Source organism: Periophthalmus magnuspinnatus, chromosome 23, assembly GCF_009829125.3.
Source record: "Periophthalmus magnuspinnatus isolate fPerMag1 chromosome 23, fPerMag1.2.pri, whole genome shotgun sequence".
Taxonomy (NCBI): Eukaryota; Metazoa; Chordata; class Actinopteri; order Gobiiformes; family Gobiidae; genus Periophthalmus; species Periophthalmus magnuspinnatus.
The window spans coordinates 12,150,862-12,178,328 of NC_047148.1; the positions used below are offsets into that span (position 1 = coordinate 12,150,862).

Here is a 27,467-nt window from a genome sequence, read left to right on the forward strand (position 1 = left end):
TAAGTTTAATAAGTTTGGAAAGCCTGTTTTAATAATAGGCTCAATAAGAACCCTAGCCTACCTCTGGAAGACAATTGAAGAACTTGTTTATTAATGTGAACATCTAAGGAGAATTACAGATAGGCCAAGAGATGCTGTAGTCCATACTGTACAGTATATTAGATGTCAGGCAGACTTTTACTTGACCTATATAGTAGCTTGTTTTTGTTTTGTTTTTTTTCTATAAAATGCAGTAGTAATTTGATCTTGATTGAAAAGACGTTCTGTTTTAATGTTATTATTACTTGATCGTTTACCAGGGTAAAGAGCTGGATTTTCTTTTCTTCAGTTCAGGGGCTGGCATTGCTAGCATAACAATCCAGATCCAAATCGTATTTATTTATTTAAACATATCTTTATTGTTTATTTATATAATTTATGACATGGATAGATGTACAATTGTATGAAGTTAAGGATTCTTTGATTGGTCTTTGAATGTATAATAAAAAGCAATCTCTGATGACAATAAATGTATTTATGAAATGTTCTGGCATTACTGGATCACATATTGAATGGAAAAAGTGCAAAATTGCAATGAGCTCAAATGATTGATAAAGGCAATGCAGAATATCTTTAATTAAGGTTAGTTTAAAAACTAAAAATGATAAAGAAAACACAACAAACCCTTCCATGCAACAGTTTGTTTAATGGCAAACTGTGTTTGGTTTCACATACTGACCAAAACTGTAATAAAATATATTGGCTTTAACAACAATGAAACATAGAAAAAATATTTATTTATAATTTATTTAAACTACAGTGTAAACCATTTTCTCAAACAATAAAAATTAAACATACAGTATTGCACAGGCAGCTGCACCATGATTTCAAATGTATTGCACTTTAAACATTTAGTGAAACAATAAATAATTTTACTTTGGTTGATGTTGAAAAATAAACAAGAGAAACACTCACTAGCCAGATTTGTGCATGTACATTGTCTCAAAGTGTTGTATTTGCAGATTTGTCAAATGAGTTGATGAGACAAATACAATACCCTGTTTATGGTCCATAGGCTATAGTTCTATAGTGATCCATAATTCCCTTTGTTTGAGGATGTGTGCTTGTGTACGCATGTGATGTACACACCAGGTACTGCACTAATGTTTTACTCGACAGCTTCCAGGTTTAGCAGGTGATCATGTCTGTTGACAAAAACACACCGAGCAGCAGAGAGCACTGGCCCAGAGTCAGAGCGCTGCAGGGTGATAATGAAGCGGCTTATTCCTGTGTTTGGACACGGTGAGAAGACTTGGGACATTTTTGCCCCTTCGGGCAGAGAGCACTTCAGGTCCTCAACCATGTGTTTAATGGCTATACGTATATAAGCTCCATGGCTCACCACTAAAACATGGACAGGGACCCCATCAAGCCCATCATTGGCAAATCCACAGGGGGTGCTGTCTGGGGCGCCTCCATCCTTTAATGTTGCAGCAGCATCCTGTCCTGACCAGTCATGGGACTCCAGAAGTTGGTTGAAAAGAAATGAAAGGAATTTTTTGAAACGCGTTTTCACCTGTTAAGAAAACAATAATAGTAAAATAATAAAATAAAAATAAAAATTTGTCAGCTGGGACAAAAAGTTGTAGGAGTGAAGACGTTTTGCTATTCATCCAAGCTGCTTCTTCAGCTCTGGTCAGATTACTGGTGGACACTACACTAGTGTAGTTGTAATATCCCATAGTGCAGGACTTGTTTTGGACAATCATCCTTCCCCTGAAAGAGCCATAAGCCTGGAAAACACTACCAATTTTTAACTAAGACCTTATGAGTTCAAAATGTTCACTGCTAGGCTTAAGGCTAGGCTCAAAACAAGCCAATGATGCTGTACCAATTTGTTAATAGTATGTGTGAGGGCATGAGTGACTTTGAATGAGGTTTTCTAATATCTGATTTGATGTTTGTTGGCTCTATTTATTATTTATTTTAAACATTTAAAGCAAAGAAGCCTTGTGTGCATGCCTGACATTGATGACACTGTTAAATCTCTGTCAAATAAATAAGGAAATAAATAAAAAATAGTGGGTGAATTATTTTTGAAGGCAGCATTATGAAGATTCTACAAGTGTTATGGGTTCCTGTAGTCACAAGAGGGCACTACTGCACAAACCTTAACTCTGGCAGCTTCAGTAAATCAAGACATGTATTCTGCTTGAGTTATAAATAATAGGACATAACGTACCTGGTCTAAGGTCTCCCCTCCAGGAGGAGTGTAGTCCCGACATGACTGTCCAGCAGCATTGGCCATGTTCTTTAGGCTCTCCTTGGGACGTCCCTCAACAATGCCAAAACTCTGTATGAGGCACATGGTTAAAGAAAGTAATAGAAATGGTAGTCCTACAAACATGTTAATACATTTGAAACGTTACCCTTTCTCTGAGTAAAGGCTCCAAAATCATCTTGGTACCAGAACAGCGAGTATTATTCCTTAGAATGAGTTCAGCAGTCTGGAAATTTAACAGGAAAAACACCCAAAGGTAAAACTCCGGAGTGCGTACAATTCATTTCACTCACACTATGGCCTTTTTATAAACCTATTATAAGTAAACACACAACACACAAAGGTTTCAGCATCAGTCTGAAATCATGCCTTATTACAACAATTTCATTTGTGTTAAAGGCTAATAGTGGGTTGAGGTGAATCTTTACCTGTACAGCGCGTTGCAGATTGCTTACAAACACGTTGCTGAACGAGATGTCCTGAAGGTACTGTCCCACAGCCTCTCCCTGCCTCTCACCTGTCACTGACAACGGAGTGTCCACGCCTTGACCTAAAATACCAGAATCACTGGTAACAGATACAAACCTGGGCAAATCCTTTGTCGATCGCTACCTTTTGAATATCGTATCTACAGATTATATACGTGTTGGCCACAGTACCTTGCAGAAGTTTATCTCTGTTGTACTGCGTTTCTCCACTGCGCAAAAAAGAGCAACGCAGGGCAAAATTGTGAGACATTTAGAATAACTATAATCATTTACACGATGAAAAGATTAGTACTAAAGACGTGTGGTTTAATTTACTTACTGCCGTATGAATGTTAAGCTGAATGTGAACATCCTGCAATCAGCAAACACCACGCTACTTCCGGGTTGCTCCTAAGACGCTCTTACCGCGTCATTACGCAAAGTCTATAATTGGAGTGTGATGTCAAAATTTTTAGTTCATATGGTAGGTTAGATTAGTAATTTCTGTAAAACTGACTGTATTTAAGAAATCACTAAACATTTTGCTTAGTCTTTTGGTGAAGTTTATAATTTTACTTCCTGACTGGACATGGGCAGCAGCATAGATGACGTACGTATAGGTGTGTTAACTGGGAACCATAATATTAACCAGAGCCAAACCATGCCTAAATTACACAGTAGTTATGATCATAAATAAATAAAAATAATTGATAACAAATTAAACCAATTCAAACAACAAATATTATAAAACTGTCAGAAAAATGTGTTCCTTGTATGTAAATTGTCCCTGTATTTTGATGATATAGGTAGTATGTGACAACCTTACTGGAGTGACTAGATATTAGATATTTGAATGGAATAATTCACCCTGAAATGCAGCAGAAAGACTGAACGGTCATAATGCTGACATTTGTTTTAACCGTCCAACACTAAACTGAGAAGGTCACGATGGGAGGAAAATGTTGAGATTTCAGAACATTCACAGTAGTCTAAATAGAATCACTTCCTCAAATGCCAACCATACAGGCTTGGCTACATAGTTTACCCAAAGATATTCTATACAATGAGGCAATATCAGTTTGACCAAAGAGACCACAGACATAGTTTTAGCCAATTTATTGAAGAGAAATTGAGGAACACTGCATGGCTGTTTGTGTCAGGAGACGTCAGAATTGTACAACCACAAAGTGAACAGGTTGGAGCAGGACACTTTGAAGAACACAACAGAACTGATTTTACATGTGAAACTCTCAAAGTAGAAATAATAGGCCATGTCATGTCATCCACATTTCTGATTTAGCACCAGATAGTTGAAATTCACCCATTTTAAATATAGGCACGGTAAATTTTTTTTTTAAATGTGAAACCCGTCAAATGTGTGTGAAGTGTGCATGAGGTAATGCAAGAGTGGCTCTCGCTTTATTCATCCAATTAACCTGAGGTACACAAGAATAGGTACATAAAGCAGCAAGAATGTAATATCGAGAATAAGATATAAAAACATGCAAATCAACTGATTGGCATACACAAAGAGCTTCCAGTCCCACGCGGAGCTGTCATGGTGGTCCCTCCAGTACACATACATGGGTAAAAGCTAAGAAGACTGGTAAAAGGTACATTTCATAATATAGCAGCACACACATAAATCACAATAATGCAGACATAGTTGTGTAAGACTACATAAGAAAGGCTTTATAGCAGCAAGGAAAATTTTGAATTATATTTTTTCTGTCTTTGGATTTTATACACAATAGCTTTAAAAGCATAAACAATTGCCATTTTTAAGTTCTTTCACGAAAACCTTTTGGCTATCTATACAACAAACCATGTATAACCATGAGTACTATTTAGTTGTTTTATCTAAAATGCAATGACTAAGATTTTTCCTCGTGGGAAATTGGTTATTTACACATTCACATCATGTAACCTCTAATCATATCTCGAGTTTATATGATGGCAGCTCCTTTTTGTGAGCCTCTGACACAGAAAAACATAAGAACACAAATCATCACAAACTCTTTGGAAGAACTATTGGAAGGTTTGGCTATGAATTCATAAAATTCAAGTAAGATTAAACAGGAAGCACTGAATCCAAGTGTGACTCGGCTTTCCTTAGTTTGCATTGCAACTGATTATGGTGTCATTTAACACAACTATAATATGGAAAATCCAACGCCTAACCTGTTGGGGTGCGGCTCAAGATTACCGAACACCCCATGGGAATCCAGCCCAGAAAGATCAAATAACTTAAAAGAAAAAAAAAAATGGCCCCAATAGCCCACTAACTTGCCTCTAAAACTATCCCCTTAAATTTAAAGTGTTTAAAAAGTGCATCAACATCGTTACAAGCCATGCGCCCCATTTCCAAAACTCCAAGTAACTCAATTCATCGGTACATTGGTACAAGAGAAATGGTCACCTACCCAAGTGCTCCCTGGCACTGGCAGTCTCCCCCTACTGAATAGATGTTATATCTTTGCATCTCCAGTTTGTTACTCAAGTAACTGGCATTTGTACAAACATAGCTTAAGTTTATGTTCCTCCATACGACTATTCAATCCTAATCGCCAGTCTTCTTTCGATATACACTTACTTTCCTTTTCAACGCATGCTAAAGTCCCTCATCCTACATTAAACTGTTAGCATCCCAATAAAAACATGCTGGATCTTTTGTTATTTTCATACAATCTCTCAGAGGCCTATAGTCCATCTCCATTGTTGTCACTTTCTGACACACACAAAAGAAATAATACATTGACAGTATGAGCAGTCACCTTCCTGGTGCAAATGCATTTCATCTGACCAAATTCAACGGCTTAAACAACTGACCTTTTCTCAGATATTTCGGGAGAAAACCCCAAATTAAACCTAGTCTCAATCCTATTGTGGTGCCTTCTTTGAGCAGGCCCAGCCCACTCTGCCAGCACACAAGCATACATTAGCTGTGACAGAAAGGCATTCTCTCCTTGAGTCAGCAACAACAGTGCCCTCTGGTGGCTAATCAGCTTGCTAAAAATGCCATCTGCTCTATTATTTCAGCATCATCGTTCATGTACTATACTATACTTGTATATGAATCACAGAGGAAGATAGTAAATTGATACTTGAAAGAAAATGAAATACTAAATCTCTGTAATCAGATTTTGTGTGTGTGTGTGTGTGTGTGTAGGGGTGTGTGTGTATGTGTATATATATATATATATAATCACGCTATCAAAAGGATTATGTATATTTCATATCACTATGGCATCCATTCAAGTATGAAAATATGTTTAGGTTACACTCTAACCTAAAGGACTATCAAGTTTTCAAGACATGATCATTTAAATAGCTTGATGGAATACATACAGTATGCCCCATACAATAGGTCAAAATAAAACCATCTGCTTGTGAAAGGGGTAAAATGAGAAATCTAGGAATATATAAATTCTAAGAGTTCATAGATTGTCACACCACCATTTATAAAGCAACTTAACAAAGATGCTCCTAGACATGCCTTTTGGATCCTGGCGCTGCCCTGGTGTTGATGAGTTCATAAATCGACATCTTGTACGTCTGTTGGGGTACTGGCCTGGTCCTGCTGTTCTCTTGCCTTGTTTCCTGCCCTGACCCCAGAGTCTTGCCGCTGGTGCTGCTCCTGCTGCAGGCTGCTGGCCAGAACACGCTCTATCTGCTCTTGACACGCTCTCAAACAGTCCTAAAGCAATAGGGTGAGCACTGTTACACTTATACACACTATGTTAAAAAGCATTTGAATCAAAAGAGCCACACACACATTTCTATTTTTTTTTTTTTTTGCATTTTTGGCACTTCTGGCAAGCACGTTGTTTAACAGCAATGATCACATGCATGGCATACCAAGAGGGAATTATGAGCCCAATGGTAGGTGGTCCTGTCTGCCCTAGAACAATGGTACCAGCACACACAAACTAAAAAACAAGTGGTCTGGAGGGTGGTGGGTATTGAACTTCTCTAGGACACTAGACCAGTGTGTCTGCAGAATGTGGCACATGGGGGGAAGTGAAGGGACAAAAGAGAGGTGTAGAGGAGGAAGCCTCGGTCTCCTCCCCTCCTGAGTTTACAACGCGGTCAGTCTAATGTGGAGGCCTGGAGGAAATGGCTTTGACCTACTGCTCCCTGAACCCCTGTGTTTGGTGTAAAACTGAATATAGGAAAAGAGCAGCGGATGTTTTTGGACAACTTCCCCTTGAAGCTACTTTGAAACCCCAGTGTCTTTTGTCTATATCTGTCCAAAGTCTTCTCATCCCTGCAGGTCCAGGGGAGATGTGGGAGGTCTACCTCACTAAGCAGGACCCTAAAAGAATGCACAAGGCTCGCAAAGAGGCCAGCATTCCTTTGAAATGCACGGATAATTGGAACCTGATGGGCTGCAGTGGGAGTGCCTGTTGTGACGGCTGCGTTGCGGGAACCCTGTTGCCATGGAAATGCAACCATACGGTTAGAGATAGTGATGTGGTTTTCACAAATATTTTAAAGTCTGCGTACCACTCATACACTTCTTACAACTGAGTATTAGTGAAGAATTTAGAATTTTCAGGGTTGTCACGCCCCAGATATTGGTCAAAAAGCTAGGTGGGAATGGACCTATACAGATCATGCATCTTGAAGCCATGATATCAATGTAGGTATTGTCAACTATAACAAAAAATTATAGGTGGCCACTATTTGCTTCTTTTAAAGAAGGTAGCATAGGCGAGATAGTGATGTGGTTATTATCAGAATACCCAGCTTGTCAGTAACAGTTTATGTCCAAGATTCATTACTAAATGAATGCAAAACAGCTTTTAAACTACATAGTTGATACATTAGTCCAATGTGGCTTCAGAGATATTCATTCTCCCACAGCTCTTTCTATCAACTATGGCTCACCAATCCCAAGCCGCCATGAAAGTAAATGTATCAAGTTATCCAAAACTTGCAGTTTTTCATGATAATAATTGGTCACTATAATTATGTACCTAGTGCTTATCTCAAGGAACTACTTACCACCTCAGTGCTTGTGATCTTGGCTAGCAGGTTGGTCAGGTTGTCTCGACTCAGCCTGGAGTCACTGTAGTCCAGCTGCAGGCCACAGACAGCCGCCCCCATGCTGCCGGTGGCAATCATCGAAGGAGGGTTCATTGCAAGGCGGTCGTCTAAACATCAATGAATAAGTACCAAAAAAATCAGTTACTATACTATAAATTCTACAGTTTTCCATTTCCAACAAGAGGGAGCAAAGCATACAAAGCAAAAGTAGAATTTACATTACAACTTACAAGCAGTTGACAGTCATGCAACTTTCGTACAATATTCAACTCAGAATCAAAATTAAGAAACAAGTTAAACAGCAGAAAGCAACTTTCCCACAGTGTACATTTCAAAAGACAGATGCACAAATGGATCGGTGGTTTCCCCTCACAGAGGCAGCGCTTTGATTAGAAAAACAGAGCAAGAATCCTCCTACTCGCTGAGCAATGAGTTCCGGCAAAGACTCCCTTAAGTCCACATCCACATTTAAAACTTAAAGTGTCAATACATGGCCTGGAAAAGCGGAAGACGAAGCACAACATGAATCTCCTCCTCCCAAACACACTAAAGGTCTACATCATCCAACTGAGTAGCTTGTATTCATCTGTGTCCTCTCAGAAAGTATAAAAGGTGCTCCAGTGCAGACAGTGTAGAGAACCTTAGCAGTCAGAGTACATGTTAAAGTAGTGAATAAGTCCAAGTTCAAACGAATGGTCAACCTGAAGCCCCCAGCTGAACCCTGGTCTTGCACCCCTCTGGCCCAGCTGTCCGTAAGAGGACTGACTCCATCAGAAGAACAAAATCTCCACTCCATATAAAACTCCAAACATTTACATTTCTGCATAACCACAGCAGCTTCTTTTTCCACTGTGGCTGCTTTGTGCTTGGATATAACCAGCTGCTTATGAATAGCACAGGCACCCACTGGAACACAAATATATGTGAAAAAGTAGCTCTAAACAGAGCATGTATCTTTAAGCCAAACAATTCTCACATATTCATTTGGTATAATCATTTGACCGCAATAGGAAATTTCAACTTAGGTGACCACTATTTGTATCTTTTATACAAGGTAGTAAGAGATTCAAAGATAAATTTTGGACAAGTAGTTGAATCACCAGTAGAACCTTCCAGGATATGAAAACATTGCTGGAATTCCTGATACTGGCAAAAGAGTGCTATGAAATGCACTCAGAGAAAGCCTGAGGAAACATCTAAGTTCATCCTTCTCCACAGCTGCCAAGATTTATTTTGGACCTAAAGTCAGGATGGGAGGAGGCCGGAAGGTCATTTACATTTCTTTCTACCTAGAAGAATCCTTATCAACAGCATAGTTAAAATGCACCTGGCCATAAATACTTTATCATACCTTTTTCAGTATGTCACTTATATACTAGAGTAGGCAGAGAAATTTACAAGCTAAGCAGATGAGGATATGCAGATGGTGCTTCATACAGTTAAATAAAGACAAGGGGGTAAAGGAGCTTTATAGTCATGACCTGCTGTGTGAGCATACTTCAGAGGATCATTGAAACCAAAATTAACTTGAAAATAAGTGATTATGAAGTTACCATAAAAAAACAACAACAAAGTCTTACCTGTGGCACAGAGGGCAATGAACGTGAGAGTGTGTTTGCGGACCAGAGCCACCTTGTCTTTGGGGAGGGTCAATCTGTGTAAGAGGTGCTCTATGAAATCATTTGGAATAACTGAGGCCATGTTCCACTTCAACTTTCCCAACACCACCAGCTCCCAGTCCTGCACACACATTACACACAGAGGTCAGTCAGTTTGATTTCAGAGTCAAAAAGCACATAGTCAGAGGGTTAAATGGTATGATGCCACGCTTCCAGCAAGTCTGAAAAAGATCATAGGCCGCCCCTATTCCCAGCGGAAATGGCTGTGTAAGAAGAGAAACATTTCTTCTCTTTATCTCTCCTTGCTGTATCTCATTATCTGCGTGCCTTTCTCATTCCTTGCATCCTTTGTGTTCATTTTGTCAGCATGTGACAAGCTTTGCCCTGCTTAGAGGGCCTGCCAATGAGACAGCATGCCCCTTCCTTCCTGTCACAAGCCTCAGACAGCTTCAATGAGTTTACGCCACAATCAAACAGAGTTAGGTCTGTTAAAGTGTTTTGCAGCACAACCAAAATGTGCAAAAGCTTTCACAAATTTGAAATCACTTGCATAACTTGTATGTATATGCTCAGTTATATTGTGTATACATGAATATCCTTGCATTGACTGAAATAAAAATAAAAACTTAAAACTAAATGGTATGACTTTAATCTTTATCACTTTCTTGATTTTAACTTTTGATTGTATAGAAAATAAAAAAATCTTTAATTTAAATTATACCATGAGGTGAAATGGTGCATTATGAATGGCATGTAATGTGGTATAATGTTGCATTACTGGCACTAGAGGTCCCCACTTGGACGTTGCTGCTTTACAAAGAAAACTTAAGATGTTTGATTAACTGGGCATTATCAAATCTGCTGAAAATGTGACATTGCAGTGAATCATACAAATATGAATGAGAGTTTTGAAACTTACCAACAACTCCTGCGGTGTGATGGAGTTGTCTGTGTACATGCAAAGCTTTTCTGCAGAGAGAGGCCTGCTGTCCTTTATCTTGGAGGCCAGAAACATGCAGACAGCCCCTAAAAGCTGCAAATAGCTCTTTCTGGTTTGCATTACAGCTAAAAATCTATCCAGGTAATTAATAGCTAAGGGAAAGACATCTTCATTGCTCTTCTCCTCTTCACAAACCTGAAATGAGACAATAATTAAGCGATAAAATGAGCATTGTCACCACAATGTATTTCAGTCAAAGCTGGGTCTCTGTTTAATTGTTGCTCTAATTTTCAGGCATTAAATTAAACCAATCCACTCCCTAAATTATTTTTAAAAGTCTAAACGTAGGCTTAGGCAAAAACCCTTTAAGAAAAACATATATAATACATATATAATACTTAAGAGGTTAAATGACAGGCCATAAAATAATAATTAAATTAACCTTTAAAATATGCAGTTATAAGTAACTTAAATTGCAAAAAAGTGAATGTCTGAGCGCACGTTGCTTGATCCATCCGGATTTCTGGGGTTAGGCTACTAGAACTTTGAAAATTAATAATAATTACTGTAAATACAATTTTTGAACATGTTGACCATGTAAATTAAGATTATGGTCCTCTCTGTCCAGTGGAATATGTTATTTGTAAAAAGCAGGGAGTAAATGCCATTAAACAACGTATTTGTCCCACAACACAGTGATTTCTGTAAAGCTGGGTTTTCTAGATGGAATTTCCTAAGCTCCCACGCCTTTGGTGAGTCATTCTCATTCAGTTTCTAAAAAGATTCACATGCATGACAAATGTCTACAAATCGTTTAATTAACGAACAGGTACAGCGTGTGTTAAGTTGCAATTCGGTCCTAAAGTATAATTAGCAAAGAAAGACTGAAGTTAGCATGAATGAAAAATGCCCACAAACCTCGTGCATCCAGCTCGCAACCATTCGTCTCATAAAAGGCTGGATATCCTTCTGGACTCGCTGGAAATATGAACTCTGGGGTAAAAACCTTTCCTCGATAGTTAATAAACTTTGAAACACTCTGTCATCATTGAGGATGTTTGGATCAGGCTGTGCTTTCAAGAGTGTGTCCGACTCAAGGCAGTACAACTCCATGACACCGCTGCTCTTCCCCTTTAGGATAAAGCCCAAATAATAATACAAAAATAAATATGTCACAATGCTGTCGACAGCACCGGGGGGCAGGAGACGAGCCCAGGGCGCAGCATGAGGCTGGTTCTGTAGTCTTGTATGGTATAAGCCAGCGGTGCTGGCTCTCACTGAGCCCTGTGCCTTAGCTCAGTGAGCTCATCCGTAGCGCTTATTGCACATTTCCGGTGAAACTTCCAAAATAAAACCACCTCTAAATAACTTCCGGAATATTCATCCACTACAATAAACACTAACAGAAACTATGGTTCTGCTGTCATTAAGAAAGGGTTGCAATTTCCTTTATCAGTAGCCTACAGCCAAGCCAGCTGCATACAGAAGCATAGCCCGCAATGACCAATGTGGTCAGTGACACCACTGAAGCTTCCATTTTTGCTGGAGCTAGTGATTGCGCTCTACAACTTTGGGCCTTAGGAAGGGTGTCCTGGAGAGTGTCCAGTTGCTCACAAGTGCTGACATGCATAGACTAAGTCGCATCTACAAAGACATTTCAGCTTTTACAATGGTAATACTGGATTGTTATTTAAAATGTGTGATAAATAGGCCTTCAAGGTAACAGCTCTCTTCACAGTATGTTTTTTATTGCCCCAACATTCCACACAAAGAATTCTGGAAGTGGGTGTGGAAGGTATGGTGATCTCTTTCCATGGAACCATTTCCTTAATGGAATGGCATGATGTTGGTATGAGTATGGGACAAAATATTAACTTGATAAAGTTGCTTGATGTTACTTTGCTTAACCACTAATGGATCAGTGAAATTCATGTATTCATATTTTTTCAAGGCATTGGAGCCTTTAAGAAGAGGTTAAAGTTAATACATTTGATTTCCTTTTTATTTTCAGTTGAGCAAGTTTTTAACTTCCCCTGTGCTGCAGCGGTGTTTCGCAAACTTCTCATTCACAGCCAAAAAACTTGAATGAGATATGAGTCCCATTGAGAAAAAAAAGAGTCCAGAGTTGCTATAGATGATTGTGAGGTCAGACTGCATATCAAGTTAGAGGCATTTACTCTCAAATTACATTTTTATGTCATCAGAACAAAGGCAGCCACTGGTCTCATTGGGTGCATTCTTGAGGGAAGCAGAGGTGTTGTTTGTGCATGTGCCCTATGATAACACATGTCAGGCGCTATCACACAGCATGGCCTGCACAGAGGTAACAGAAAGCCCTCAGAGCCCTGGGAAAACGTGGAGGAGCGTGAAATCACCTTGATCCAAAGATTCCTGCTGCATACCAGTCCACTGAACCCACCAGTACACAGGGGCCGCAGATGGGCAGGCTGCCACTGATAAAGAGACTGACAAAGACAGAGGAAGGTGAACTATTACAATGAGCAAATAGGTCATATAGAACAGCAAAGATAAGTAATTTTATATTTCTAATTAAATTTAAAGTTTAAAAAATACACATATGACGATTTTTCAAGCTGTTTTATTTAGGTTGAACATACTACAAATCTTATAGGTTGGTGATTCTGAACCTCTTGGTATAGAAGGTCATCTGCACTTATATTTGCTTAATTTAGATTCAGTTTTATTCATTTCTCAACTTTCTTTCTTTATTATGATTCTGATTTAGATCTGGTGTTAATTGCATGAAAGGTTTGAGAACCAGTTATAATAAAAGCAAATTGCAGTCTCAGAATTTAGGCTGTAGCAGATGGAAGGCAGTTGTCCAGCTTCAGCGTTGTGCAATTGATTACTAGCTCTGACCATTCTCTCAATGTCTGTCTCTTGACTCTTCAACCCCTCAGCCCAAGGGGCAAAAAAATTTTAAAACATCAAATTGAAATTTGATCCTTAAACTAACCATTTGGGTGAAATCTATGTCTGAATTGTAATCCAGACACTCTTGTGTCTAAACAAAAAATGTTTTGTTTTGGGTTTTTTTGTCACAAAGTTTTGTACTAGTACTAATGTTACTTTTCATAATATTATAATTTATTGACATGGTAGAGGAGGCTGCTATGGCAGGAATGCTGTGGTGTGAACAGTGGTGATAGCTGCTCCCAGTGCTGAAAGAAAATGGGGCTTCTTCAGTCATATAGTGCTGGATATTATGGAGCATTAACTAAACACAAAATGGACTATACATTTATAATCACATACAGCAGTGTTTACATTCAAATTTGGGTCCTTGTACCAGCAGGTCTTTATCAGTGTGTGACATATCAAAGTAGGCGGTCAGCAACCACAGCAACTACAGTCCTCAAAGGCAAAAGAGGTGCTTTCCCGAATTAGGACAAACACTTTCAGCTTTGCCTTGAGGAATAACTCTTATGAGCAGCTCTACACCCAGCACTGTGGTTTGTGCACGAAACAAATTATAATTTCTGCATGCGTAAATCTCTCTTACAGTTATAGGCTGTGTTCATGCTCTTGAATCTGGTGTTGGAAACTTTGAGAGCAGCAGCAATCCATCTGAAATCCACAGTGTGAGCTAGAGGTTTTTATTTATTCATTTATTTATTTATGTATCCATGCATTTATTTATGCTTTTAATTTACATTGGTTGGTAGACTGTGAAGTTAAGCCATTAGGGGTGTGAATTTATGAAACTTTTCTTTCTTGTCTTTGTGGAGATGTTATTGCTTTGTCTGGAATGTTTCAGAGAATGGCATTAAATATTTCTACTTCCATGGGAACAAGCAGGGGATGCCACCAAACCAATCTGTGGATAAGTGACTTTTTTAACAATATAATACTTGTAATGGAATGGAGGCTAGATGGACTGGTTTTATCCCAATGTGTAATGTGGATGTGGAACTTTCAAAGCAATGACATATATCCATGGAGAAAAGCAGGTGGTGGACAAGAAAAGTTACACAATGTATCCTTAAATATCTATATTGACACCAGCAGTCAATTCAATCATCTGAATCAGAAAAGCTTTATTTCTATTGTCAGTAAACAAAGTTCACAAACTAGAAATGTGCTTTGGTGGCTTCATGCAAACATATAAAAAAGAAGTAATACCACAATAGAAATACTAACAATAGGCATCAAGAAAAAGTCAAATCAAAATCACTACAAACTCATTATATTGGCCAACTCAGTTAAAAACACAAGACAATAGAATACTGCAACATCACATGTACAAAACCAATTAGCAGATAAAACTGAGAATCACTGAATCAACAAAGGAATGGGAGGGTGTTCCCCAAAATGTGTCCCATGCAGGAGTGTTTTGGCTAAACTGAAAAGCAGTATTCAAACTACAGTGCCAACATTTGAAGAAACAATGATGGAACAGATAGCCACTTCCGGGCCTGGCCTTCAGTCTAGACCTTGAACACAAGAGGGTTTATTCTTTTTGGACTTTGTCCCTGGTTCTCCCCCTGCCCTAACAGGACTGTATATGTCTGACGTACGGAGGCTTGCATCCCTCATTCCTACAGAGCCTCTGAGAACATTGGTCTATTCTCCAACATGTGCTCTGGAGTAATAAGGGAGAGGAAGAGGGTCCACTTTAAACAAAAGGCGTTTTTTACTGGGTGCCAGAAAATGAATTAGTCTTGCATTGTCGCGGGGTGAGCTGATGCAATCATCTCTTAAAGAATCTGAAATATTTACTGAATTAGCATTTTGGGGATCCATATGTTTAACAATAGTTTATAAATATACACTAATAGTCCAGTTATTTGTTTAGGGTGCTGTTAAAAACTACAGTATATTTGTATGTTGTGAGGCGATGAGGACACGCTTCACAAAAAATGTAAGCCTGGATTTAGTCATGAGCATATAGGCTGGATTTTAGTGGGGTGAGGTCACATCCTTTCCTTTTTAGCAAACTTTACATAGAAGGCATCACTGTATCTGGATAAGATGAGCTTTACATGTGTGCATACCAGACTGTACACAGGCTCATGCATAGACAGAAAAGACCATGTTCATGCTTTGGGAGTGCGGCATGTGACTGCAGGGAGACTGATGTTCTCGATATACAGATTTTGATGTGTTACATAACTCTGCACTGGGGGCCCCATCAAACTACTCTGGCAGTTGCCTCCAAAGTTCCCTCAGCTTTCCTGCTCATTTGCTTCACAACACACAGATGTCTTGGGGCAGAGCAGTGAGGGAGATGGGCAGTGTGTCACAAGTGTGTGTGGTCAGAGATTAGGGAAGGAAAGGACACAAAAGCAGCTTCTGTGGCAGCTGCGGTTTTCAAAGTGCAGGAGATGCTGGACAACTGCTGCTTGCTGATTGGCTGGAGAGGACATGCGTGGGTGTGTCCTGGCAGCGCCACGCTTCCTCTGTGTGATGAGAAGAGTGACAATTCATCAGAGACAGGATGTCCAATAGGAAGACAAGATCCCTGGGGCAGATAGAAGGGTCCAGCAGCTGGCCATTGAATGACCTTGGATCAAACAAAAGTTAGTTTTTCAGTCTTGCCCTCTCTCTCATACACTCTCTGCCTCTGCCTATAGAAAAATGAGGCATTAATCAGAAGCAGAGTGCACAGCCGTTTCCAGTAAGTCATTTTGAATACGTTTATTTTAAGCTAGCGGGCCCCACTGTTCCACAAATAACATTGCTTTCTTCGTTCATCCACTTCCCCTCAGCTCTGCAGCATTTCCACCGCTGCACACTTACACTTCCCTCCTGAGAGCGTGGAGGAAATGGGGGGCCTCACAACCTTAACGGGAGCTCTTTGAAAGAAAGCGGCTCTATGAGGTGATATGCTCCTTATAAACTGTAAGACGAAGGGGAGAGGGGCAGAGCAGACGGCTGTGGGCTTAGGACAGTCTGGAGGCTGGTGAGTGATATGAGCTAAAACACCATAATGAGAGCTTTGTGGCTGAGTCAGCTTCAGTCCTAATTCACCTCATTGATCTCATTGGTTGATTAAATTCAGCAGGGCCAAGAGAAGGGGACTGCTGTGTTTCCTCCAAAACACACAAATGCAGTGAACCCAGACAGGGAAATCAACTTTTTTATCTGTAGAAGATGTCAGGCCTTCTACAATATTAGCTGTCACACTACATTATATTATAAGTTTTGAACTGAGGCCAAACTAAACACATACACTCTAGTATTTGTGTCTGTATAGCAAGATTTAAGGTAGAATGCACAGTATAGTGCAGTATTTAGAGCTTATGTCTCATAGCAAGAAGGTCCAGGGTTCAATTTGATTATGTGTGGAGTTTGCATGTTCTCCCTGTGGTTGCATCTGGGTACTATGAAAACATGGACACTACATCTGGGGTCAGGAGTCTATCCTGGTTAAATAAAGGTTAATTAAAAAAAATAATAATAATAAAAGTAAAAAATAAATGAGCAGAACACAAAAGTAAAATAAGTGTCAATCTTTGTCTCAGCTTAACTGTCATTTGGTAAAAATCAATGTCTGATGAAACAGAAAATAACTTACTGCTAAGATCTGGAATCCTTAATGTTATGAAGTTTAAGGATTATACCTCAGATCTGAAATACTGTTGAGCAGTTGAACAAGTACCACATGTTTATATGTAAAGAAAATGTAACTGAACTTCCACCAGTTGAAAATAAGAGCTGGTGTTGTCTTAATCAAAGCTGGCCAAACCAGATTCAGGCCTTTGTTACTTGTAAGCATGAGCAGGTGGATCAGAGCAATCAAGACACAACAAGCTGCATACTCACAAAATTATTTCTCACTTCTGCAAACATGACATTTGATCCAGACCAACATTCCCACAAGGAGTGCCTTGTTTAGCCGTCTGTCAGGCGGGTTAATAATAGTTACTGCCCAGGAGAAAAGACTTAGCTTTTAACGAAACTCATCAGTTCTTCCCACCGAAAGTCTGGGAGTTACAGGGTGCACCCTGTGGGCTGTCCCGCGCTGGGAACAGAGCAGGTTCACAGTGCAGAAGCCTAAAGACGCACTCATGTTGTTGATCCTTGGCCACTGCTTCCCATGGACCAGGGCCTCCCCTCTGGGGACTGCATCACCCTGCAACCTCAGCACTGTCCATGACTGCAACACACCCACTAAAGTGACCTAAATACTGCACGACCAAAGCCCGTGTAACACTATATTGTATGACTATTACAACTACCCTGCAAAATGTGTTAATACAAGTTCTGTGACCTTCTTTACTTTCACCACAGAAAATAGTTTACTAATAGTTTCATATTTGTTTGCATTATAATTTACCACACAATCTTTTGATTATTAAATCATGAAATAAAGTCATTAGTGATTAAATTCTAAATACGTGCTATGCCTTATAAAGAAATGCCATCTCTGACTCTAGAAATTCACTTGCAAAATCTTCCACTTGCAGCACAACTATAAAAACGGCAATTATTCTCCATTCACATGGAAATTTAAGGGGGCTTCCCGAACAACCTAGGATGTCTTTGTTTCCCAAACTTATGTAATCACTAATAACAGGAAGTAGTGAGGCATGTGTTATAGCTGCAGCTACAGTTTAGCTCTCACTGTCACTGAGGAAATGAAAGCACAGGAGGCTGGCTTCATGGTTAGTCAAAAATACACCAGGGAGAAGCAGGTTTTTTTAGTTTGAAAGTGCAGAAAAAATGATGAGTGTGCAAACAAGTGTACATTGCACAAGTTGAAAAAGACTCAAGAAGACCAAGACACAATGCCGCATTGGATTCATTCCCTTGACCTTGTAAAAAAGCAAACATTCTTGAGGAATGTGTGAAATGTGCCGCGTGGGAGGAGAGTTTTGAAACATGTGGCTGTTTTCGAGACATGAAAAGTTGCTAGGGCTTTCAAGGTGCGGCTCCCCTCGCTATCTGCACAGTTGTTGCAGTCTGACTCATATTTGTTCTTACATGTGAATAGGGGGCTGTGAGTTTGTTTCCAATACTTCAGATCGTGAGCCAGTGAAACTATGTATGCAATTCATCAAAGCTCTAAATGTGAACAAAATTTATAGAAAATGTATTATAAGAAGAACTTTAAAATAATATATTGCAACTATAGGTGTTGAGCAATGAACAAAGGTGTAATTAGCTATATTTAAATTGAGATAAATGTTTACATCTGACATTATGGGATGCAGCTATGTCTTAGCAATGTCTCAGTTAGAACCCAAAGGCTGATGGTTCGGTCCCAGAGAGTACCAGTGAATACTGTTGTTGCTTCCGTGTGCAAGACACTTCACCCTTTGCAGCCTCATTTCTGTTAGCCTACTTCTGGGCAGCTATGGTTAGAGAAGTCCTTACCATAATCATGGGAGGAATGACATTTAATTTAACCTAATAGAAAAATTATTCTGTTCTAAGCTTGGCTATCTTGAAAACTGTTGAGGCTATAAAAAATGTCCACAACAGCTAGACCCACTTCCTCCAGAAAACTACTCAAATGGATAATGAACACAATATGGACATTGATATGTGATAATTGAGCGTACATGTCCTGCCCAGTGTAAGCTAATCATTTGACGTGACACACAGAAGCATTCAGATGCCACTTTAGTCCAAGTTTTGAAATGTACATCAGTCTTTTCTCCCTGATAAGAAACACCAAAAAATACATGACATACTTGCTGAGTGACTATGCACAAGAGGGAGAAAGTGATAACGCATTCTCTCATGTTATGATCATTTCCTCCCTGCGGCAAAGTCTCTGCCTCAACAGCCAACCCACCAGCTCAGAGGATGCACCAGCAGTACTAATAAAACTTGACAAAACATCATAGTAAATTTTAAGTAGAGGGTTAACTGTGACTATCAATAAAGTGTTTTGAGGTCACATATTATGCAAATATTTTGCAATGCAGGTTTCAAGACCGAATAAACTCCTTTACTTCTCATGTTTTTCATGTACGGCCATAAGACACAAAAAAGGTCATAAGACAGGAACACCTCATATGAGCTGCAGTTTTAGAGATGCTCTTACTCAGTTGTTTATCCTACACACTGGTGTGTTCCATAGCAAAATGTATCAATATTCATTTCCAACTGTCAGTACTTTGGCCTGGTTGCTTAAGCTACTCTCTTGATGGGTACCCGATTAACTGTATTGTGTAATTGCTTACTATAGGATTGTTCGGTTGCTATAGTGTGTGTTTAATGACGTGGGTCTATGAAAGGAAGTGAAAAGGGATGGTATTATGAGCTGAGAAATGCTTTCACACTAACCAAAGTGTGCCAAACACTTAAAGCTGAATAAACATTAATCCAAAGGCTAAACACAGGTGGTAACTTGAACATGATTAGTTTAGAAAAATAAACATCTTGTGTGATGCTAAAACTATACTTTAAACAAAGTTTAAAGGTGCACCGTGTAACTTTTCTAGTAGAGGATCTGCCACCATGCCACTTACAGATCAGATCTGTGGAAAGACAAGCCCACTCACAGTATGAATGCATGTCATGTCAATGCATTCAAGGGATGTTTGAGCAAATAACACCTGCAAAGGAATATATAAGTCACCATACTATGGAACATCCATGCAGGCAAAGCAAAAACATCTCCAAGTTACATAGTACACCTTTACAACTGTAGCAGTTGGTGTAGTTTGTATATGACCACAGACGTGTTTCAGTGCTTGGTCTTTTACAAAGTGAAACTACTGAGCAACTCTCAAATCTCATTTCAGTTTTGCAGACTCATGACTTCTGCACCACAGACGCTGAGTTGCATCTTGCTGCTGTTGAGCAGTCAGACATACGTAACCTCGTAACCTCCAGTGTCCGGCTCATCCTTTCGCAAGTATCTTTAACTGATGAGAAAAAGAAACAAGAGGGAAATGTCGACAGGCGAAGGGCACGTGCCAACATGCCGAGCACTGCGCCCTTTTCAGACATGACTAGAAAGCATGTTTTCCCACACAAGCTTTAGACGCCAAACATGTTCTCACAACTTGTTCCTTTGAAGATAACAGAGGGGTTTATATGCAAACCGGTCTATGCAAACACATGAGTGGATGAGCCCTACATAACAGGAAGCAAATCAGCCTCTTTGACAGATTAGGGCTATGCTTTATAGGGCCATCCAACATATTTTATATTATATGTGGACACGGGCCACAACCTTAAGTACACTGTATTAGAACTGCAAGTTTAACTATTATTTTAGTAGTTTTAACCAGATAAGGAAAATGGCTGAAGGCTTTTATGTTGATAATATTTAGGCTTTGAATAGTGTAGTTTTGTTTTTTTATTATCTTAAATCATGCTTTGACTTCTGACTCTGAACAACACAAGTGTATTTTTTACAGGTGGATCTTACATCTGTAACAGAAAATACATGTGTGATTACAATGCTACACTGTTTCTCAATAGTAAAACAATGGCTGGCTGTTGGGTGGCAGTCGCTCTGAGGTGCAAAAACTGAAGTCTGACTGTAATGGAACTTTGTGTGGGCTGAAGCTCATTGACGTTGGCTCTCGCTAAACTTCCACGAACACATGAAAATGCTTTAGCAATGTCACATAAGAGAGAATAGGCACAGTTATCCAGCCGTCCACAGCGCCGGATTGTGAAGCACATCAAACAAGCTGGCCTGGGGCGCATTATATCAGATTTCATTTTGAGTTGAGGCCCTTCATTCATTTCTGACATTTACAGTTGGATGGGTGCACCCCTCTCGGAGGCCTCTTGGCTCTGGGTCTGCGCTGAGGCCCCAGCAGCCCCTCTGGAAAAACCCAGTCCATCTGACTTGCATTGCCTGGCTCCACTTGTGTGTTCTGTTTGGCCTGCACTGCTGTAGGAGGAGAGCGGGCCAATTACCAGCCGCCGCTCCGAGACCAGTATGATGTCATCGCCCTGCTCCGCCATAACAGGCTGCAGATGAGAGGGCCGGGCCTCTATTCTCATGCACAAAATGTCTAAAACAATCTGAGTGCAGTTAAAAATCCATAAACATTGGCATTTTCTTCATCTAAGCTGTAATCCCTTATGATGTATTAAAGTGGTCTCTAATGCACCACTGCCTTTAGGGGATTAACAGACAAGATATGGCTCAGTGTTTACCGGGTGAGTAGAGCACCTTGTTTGAATAAGGGAGATAAGAGGCCATGAGAAAACAGCTGGAATGTCATTGTGCTCTGGGGCGGAAGTGAAGCTTTTAGACACACATACATTATCAGTGTACCACACCTGTACAGAAGTAATGACCTGTGCGATATGCTTTGCTGTAACATTTTGTTTGTGGCGGCACTCCCTCATTCCTCAATAAAGCCGCAGAGAGTTACAACTTGAGTCTTCGCATTTCAAAGCCTCAACAAAGAACTGGCAGCACAAACACTCATGTGAACTACAGGGCCACATGCGCACATTCAAAACACCAAACTCCAGGGACTACTTAAGTGCTATCCCATAAGACCTTGCATTTCCGAGGAAGTTTTGAAGCCACATCAGAGAGTGTGGAGGGGCCTGTGGGCTGCTGCAGATCTCCTCTCATTTAGCCATGTGCTCTATCTCCCATATCCCATAGCCACACAGAGCGCTGAGCTCCACAGCAGACAAAGAGGCTGGGCTGATAGCAGACTAAACGCACTGTAAACAAATGCCAGCTTTCACTGTTTGGGCGATGGTATCTGCGTGTGAATTAATCAAGATAAAATATAAAGTCAACAACTGTCTATTGCTGCAAATAAAAAGTTTGGACTGCTGACAAAACCTATATGATGGAGCTGTTACTAAACCGCTTTCAGTTATGCAATGCAACAGTACAATATGAACATAAAGAAAAGTACAATAAAAACTGTAAAAGTATATATTTTCTTAAGGGTGCACTATGTAAAATTCTGCCGCCTGCTTGTCACCGTGGAGATGTTATTGCATTGCCTGTAAAACTCCACAGTTTCCAACTTTCCAATCTCGATGGGGACAAGCAGGTAATGCCACCAAATCACATTAGAGGTCAGATTTGTGAAGAGGCGCCCCACAAACCCTAAGAATGTATGTTTTCACAGGTATTTTAGAGCAATAAAACACTTGAATAAATGCAACAAGGATAAGGTTAATACAATATTGTGGAACATTCTGTCTCCATAGAGAAAAGCAGGTGGTATATACCCTCCCCCAGAAAAGTTAAATAGTGCACCTTTAAATATTGAAATACAGATGACACAAGATGAGCTAATACACAGCATGAGCTAATAACCACACACACTTTGTAATAGTGCAGTTATCTGGCTTCTCATCGCTTCCTCTCTTGCAGACGGCCCTGTGTAAGAGGACCTCTCTACCTTGTCTACCTTGTGTCATAGAGACTGTGAGCTATGCCCCGCTTCACATTCCTCTGCCGCCCAGCCTCGGTCCGGCCAGGACTTTCCCACAGAACCCTAAACCCTGTGAATGAGAGTAGGCCTTTGTTTTGGGCATTTTTCATCCTGATCCCGGCAACTTCCCTGTGGAGGAATGCACCAAGAATGCCAGCAGCGGCTACCTGGCATTAGAGTGTCTTTGTGCGGAAATAAGAGAGGCTGAAGGAGAGAGCAGGTCACGGAGGTTTGACAAAGGATAGCCCGCTCTCAAGGTGCCCAGTCTGTATTACACTCACTGCAACACCGGGTCAAGCTTTTAAACGTGGCACCAAGGAGAAGCGGAAGAATGCCACACTGTTCGCATCTGGGGCAGTTTGTCTCAAGAGAGTGTTGCCCCAACTGTTAAGTGCAAACAAATACTCATACAAAATATAAAAATGCAAAAGTTATATGTTTAATTTGAAGATTTTCCTTCATTTAACTTTTTTTTCTTTTACCATGGATCTCATCTGCAGCCTATAACTGAGTCCATGTCTTATGTAGAAATAGTTATGTGTAATTCACAGTTGATGTTTTCAAGGTTCAGTTAACAAGATTAGATTAAAGAGTAATCAATCAATTGAAAGCATACATAGTCATACATATGTCCAAATGCTATTCTTAAGCGTATGTAAGCAGTCACATAATGCCACTTCCAACATGTTAACGCAACAAAACATCATCAAAATAAAATCATAATTATTTTAAAAGGTCTATGTACAGCTTTGTAATTTAATGAATTATTAATTATATAGTTGGAGTCCATTGTAGGCCTGAGTTTAACATATGATTCAGATGATGGATTTTATTATGAAGGAACAATGAAGGAACAGTATTTTCAATTAAGATTAATTGTATGTCACAGTACTTTTACTTAAACAGATGTATTCAGTACTGTTTCCGGCCTGGCTAATCATTAACTAGAGCTCAGGTGTAGCAACGTATTGGCATGCATACACAGGTACAGTTAGCGTCTGCTGCAGTTAACAGGTTGTCGGAGGCTTATCACAGACGCGGCTCTGGGATCGTGAGGCAGCGGTTAGCCTCAAGGTGCAATTCCATTCATTCCTATATGCTGAAGCCTCTCAGGAAGATTGAATTTATAATTAAGATGCAAAATGATTGTAGAGATTTATGAGGACAAATGCTGTGATGAAGATAAGTATTTTATGAAACAAAAACAAAAAATAAATCAATTTTACTTGTAGAGCCAATTTGGAGAGCAAGGAGTGTTCATGGATAAAAAAAAAAAAAAATCTATTTGTAGACAAAACGCTCTAGACAAGCAACTGCATTCATCTGTTACACAAATCCTAAATAATGGATTTTTGACAGATTTTCTATTTGATTGACAATGGCATTTATTTTAATAAGGCTAATAAACATTTGCCATGTATCAATCAAAACCCACTTGCTGTTAACCAAGAATTTGAAAAATGTTCAAGTAGAATGACACTATAAGAAACACAATTAAATGTATTCAGTACAAAATTAATTACACGATTAAGGATAAGGACTATAGTGTGTGAGAACAAGATAATAACATGTGGATGTGCCCTGACATGGTGGCAGGTATGTAGGGGATGGCGTAACATTGAGGTGATGGGCTCACAGACACACACAGGCCAAGTCTTTGCGTTGGGAACCTGAGCTGATTGAAGACAAGAGATGACCTCCCCTGGATCTCAGTGATAAGAGACAGAAGCATGCAAACTGACGGCTAACGGCAGAGATGTGGGACAGGGGTGGTCCTATATATAGGGTCAAAAAAGGGGCTTCAACTTGTCTCCAATGCAAAACAACCTGCTCCCAACTGTGCAGGCCTTAGAGATAGAAATAACTGAAAACCAATAGGCCCCATTAACCACTAAGTAGCAGTGTCACTTGCCATTTTGAGTTGACCAAATCAAAGAAAATCAAAACGCTGGAATGAGAACCAAACCAGATCTAACCACTCACTTTCTTTGCTGTTAATGCGGCTCAACTTTTCAACATCCCATTCCTTGAAAACTCAGCAGATGTTGTATTTATTGCATTTGGACGGCCAAGAATCTGGGGGAAGACGAGTGAACACGTGAATGAAGCTCATGCAGACCAGACGCAGTTCACTCTACAGACAGGAATCTTTATGAACTCCCAGAGGAGAGATAAGACTCCAACGCTCAAACTGCAGAACCATAAAGAACTAACAACATAAGTTACACTCTCAATTTAAGTATTAAGACCTAGACAGTCAGGACTTCTTCTAGCTTCATGGGGGCTCTGTGCAAAATGCTTCTATTTCACAAGTAACAACAATAGACTATTTAATGATTAATATTATTTGGGACCTTGCATTTTAAAGCTGGTGTGCCATAAAAAACGACAAATGAACACAGTCAAATGTAGATAATGTGTCTGTTTTCATTATTAAACCAAAACAAAAAAAACAATGTCATATATCAACACCTAACACGAAATATCAATGTTTCGTGTTACGTGTTGTTGCTCATTGGAACAAGCATTTATCCCTGAACTATGATCTTTGAGTACTTTGTCTTCACTGTGCATGAAAGGGTTTTGTGATTATTTTTGCATATTAAAGCCCCTTTCTTGGTACAATAAAATGCCTGAGATTTGGACTTGGCACTGTATAGAACTTTTCCTTTTCAGTTTTTCTTCTGTGATTTAAGAAATTTCCTTGGTCACCAGCTTTACATAAAACAAGGACTAAGCAAAAAACGTAATTATATAACCGTGGAGTGTAAGCAGTGTTAGATCATTTATCCTGCATGTAAAGTGATGTGGACTATAAGAATGGAGCTTGTTGAGGGGTCCTTGTTTTGATATTACACAGAGGAACATCTTTGTAATACTATACCATCCCATAGGGTAGCATTCTAGCTTCAAGCCAGTTAAGGATGCACATTTCTGGATGAGAGTCCGTCACTTGTCTCAAGGTGGCACGGTGACTGAGGTTTTCGGTTCGACTCAAGCAATAGCCTGTCTTTGCAACAGACAACTGTTTCTCTCTGTTTCTTCCGGGGGCTTCACCTCAAATGTTTCACAGTATGGAATGATACTTATTTATCTCCCCGGAAACAAGCATGCAATGCCACCAGGTGAGATGTGTGAAGAGGAGACAAGAGACATTCACAGTAAGGATGATTCATGTTTTTCCAAGGTATTATTGAGCAGTAGGCTGTAAAGATTCCTAATTAAATAAATGCTAGATGGATACATTCAATGCCCTAATGTACAACATTTCTGGCAAATCAATAAACTTTCCATTGAGACAAGCAGGCAATGGATCCCCCACCAGAAAAGTTACATGGTGCACCTTTAACAGTTCAACCGCCATTTAAAAAAAAAAAAAAAAAAACTCTCAAGAGAAAGAAGAAGTGTTCTGCAACAGTGTGCAAGCAATTTCCCGTTAAGATGAATAAAAATAGAACCTCAAGATGTCTGATTTGAATAAGCAGGCATTTACAAAGGCTTGGGAAGAATTGCATTAAGGTCAATCTGATAGTGACAGCTGGAATATATGTTGCCTGTCTGTCACAAACGATTCAAGTCAGGCTCAGAAATTGATGATAAGCCTGTAAAAGCCTCCTCAAGAAAAAGGGAACATTTAAGAGCGCTTCTCAAATGGCCAAATTCCATTTTCTATTCGATGCATTGCAGTGGTGTGCTCACCTAGTAACTGGTAAACACACATCAACAAAGACCAAAAAGCATTAATGAATCTCCAAACCTGTCCAAAGAAAATAGTTTGCTGCCCACTGTAAAGCTCAGAGAATCCCGTCACTCATGCAGTAGCTTACAAGGACTATGTTTAACAACGATAGGACTGCTTCTGATGCGGTTTACTGACATTTTGACCTGACCAGGCAAAGTGATCACATCAAGAATAGGTAATATTGATATTGTATGCATGTAATTAGATATTTGACAGTATTATTAGGTAGAATATTACAGGTGATAAACTGCATTCGTCTTTATATCAGTATGTATGGTGTCTGTCCACTACACTGAAAAATAGTTCTATACCAGCTCTAATCTACTTACACTGTTGTTGTGTCCTTGGGCAAGAGACCGTATTGCTTTGACATCTGTGTTTATCTACTGCTAAATCTTAGTTTATCTGTAACTTCTGTTGCATTTGCTGAAATAATTCAAACCCTTCATTCATATTAGTCGTTTGGTAGACCTTTAGCTAAACAGAGACTGATGACATATTTTTTGTTTTATTTGTCTTCAGACTGGCCCAAGACTCCCACTGTTACTATTGTGATGCTGCCAAAACAAGTCATGGAAGCACTTAGCTACAAAAGAGCTGTGCCCTTTAGCTTTTTCTGTATCAATGTAATTGTTAAACTGTACATGTTGCATATGTTTAAACATCCACTTGCAACCATAAAAATTACAAATCACATACCAACACTCAGTGGTGGAAAGTAATTGGATACTCAACGTTTTTGTTTTACTTAGGTTTCACCAGGTCACTTTTCTAATGAAGAGTCTGCCAACTTATTGTCTCCATGGTGACGTTCGTCCTTTGCCATGGAGACAAGCATAGGACTCCACCAGACTAAGCTCACATCTAGATTTGTATTTGTATAAACACCTGTAATTAAATAAATGTTGATATACAAGTTAAATGCCATATTGTGGAACATTCTAGGGAAAAGCAGAGACAAGTAGATGGTGGACCTTCCACCGGCAATGTTACATAGAGCACCTTTTGAATTCAAATGTACTTATTACTTCTTTTTTTCTAAT

At 39.6% G+C, this 27,467-nt stretch overlaps 2 protein-coding genes across 2 annotated transcripts; both read right to left on the minus strand.

Annotated features, from left to right (window-relative positions):
• Nucleotides 1–667: 667 nt before the first annotated feature.
• On the minus strand, nt 668–3,160 carry tigarb (TP53 induced glycolysis regulatory phosphatase b). Its single transcript, XM_033989301.2, has 6 exons — nt 3,068–3,160; nt 2,920–2,957; nt 2,689–2,810; nt 2,409–2,486; nt 2,222–2,332; nt 668–1,555 (listed from the first exon to the last, which is right to left on the minus strand). The coding sequence occupies exons 1-6, from the start codon at nt 3,097–3,099 to the stop codon at nt 1,148–1,150; spliced, it is 789 nt and encodes a 262-aa protein (XP_033845192.1). The 5' UTR covers nt 3,100–3,160; the 3' UTR covers nt 668–1,147.
• A 668-nt stretch (nt 3,161–3,828) lies between these two features.
• Nucleotides 3,829–11,662, minus strand: LOC117391482 (G1/S-specific cyclin-D2-like). Its single transcript, XM_033989300.2, has 5 exons — nt 11,254–11,662; nt 10,315–10,530; nt 9,357–9,516; nt 7,735–7,883; nt 3,829–6,424 (listed from the first exon to the last, which is right to left on the minus strand). Exons 1-5 carry the CDS (start codon nt 11,446–11,448, stop codon nt 6,260–6,262), a joined length of 885 nt encoding a protein of 294 aa, XP_033845191.1. The 5' UTR covers nt 11,449–11,662; the 3' UTR covers nt 3,829–6,259.
• Between the last annotated feature and the right edge of the window lie 15,805 nt (nt 11,663–27,467).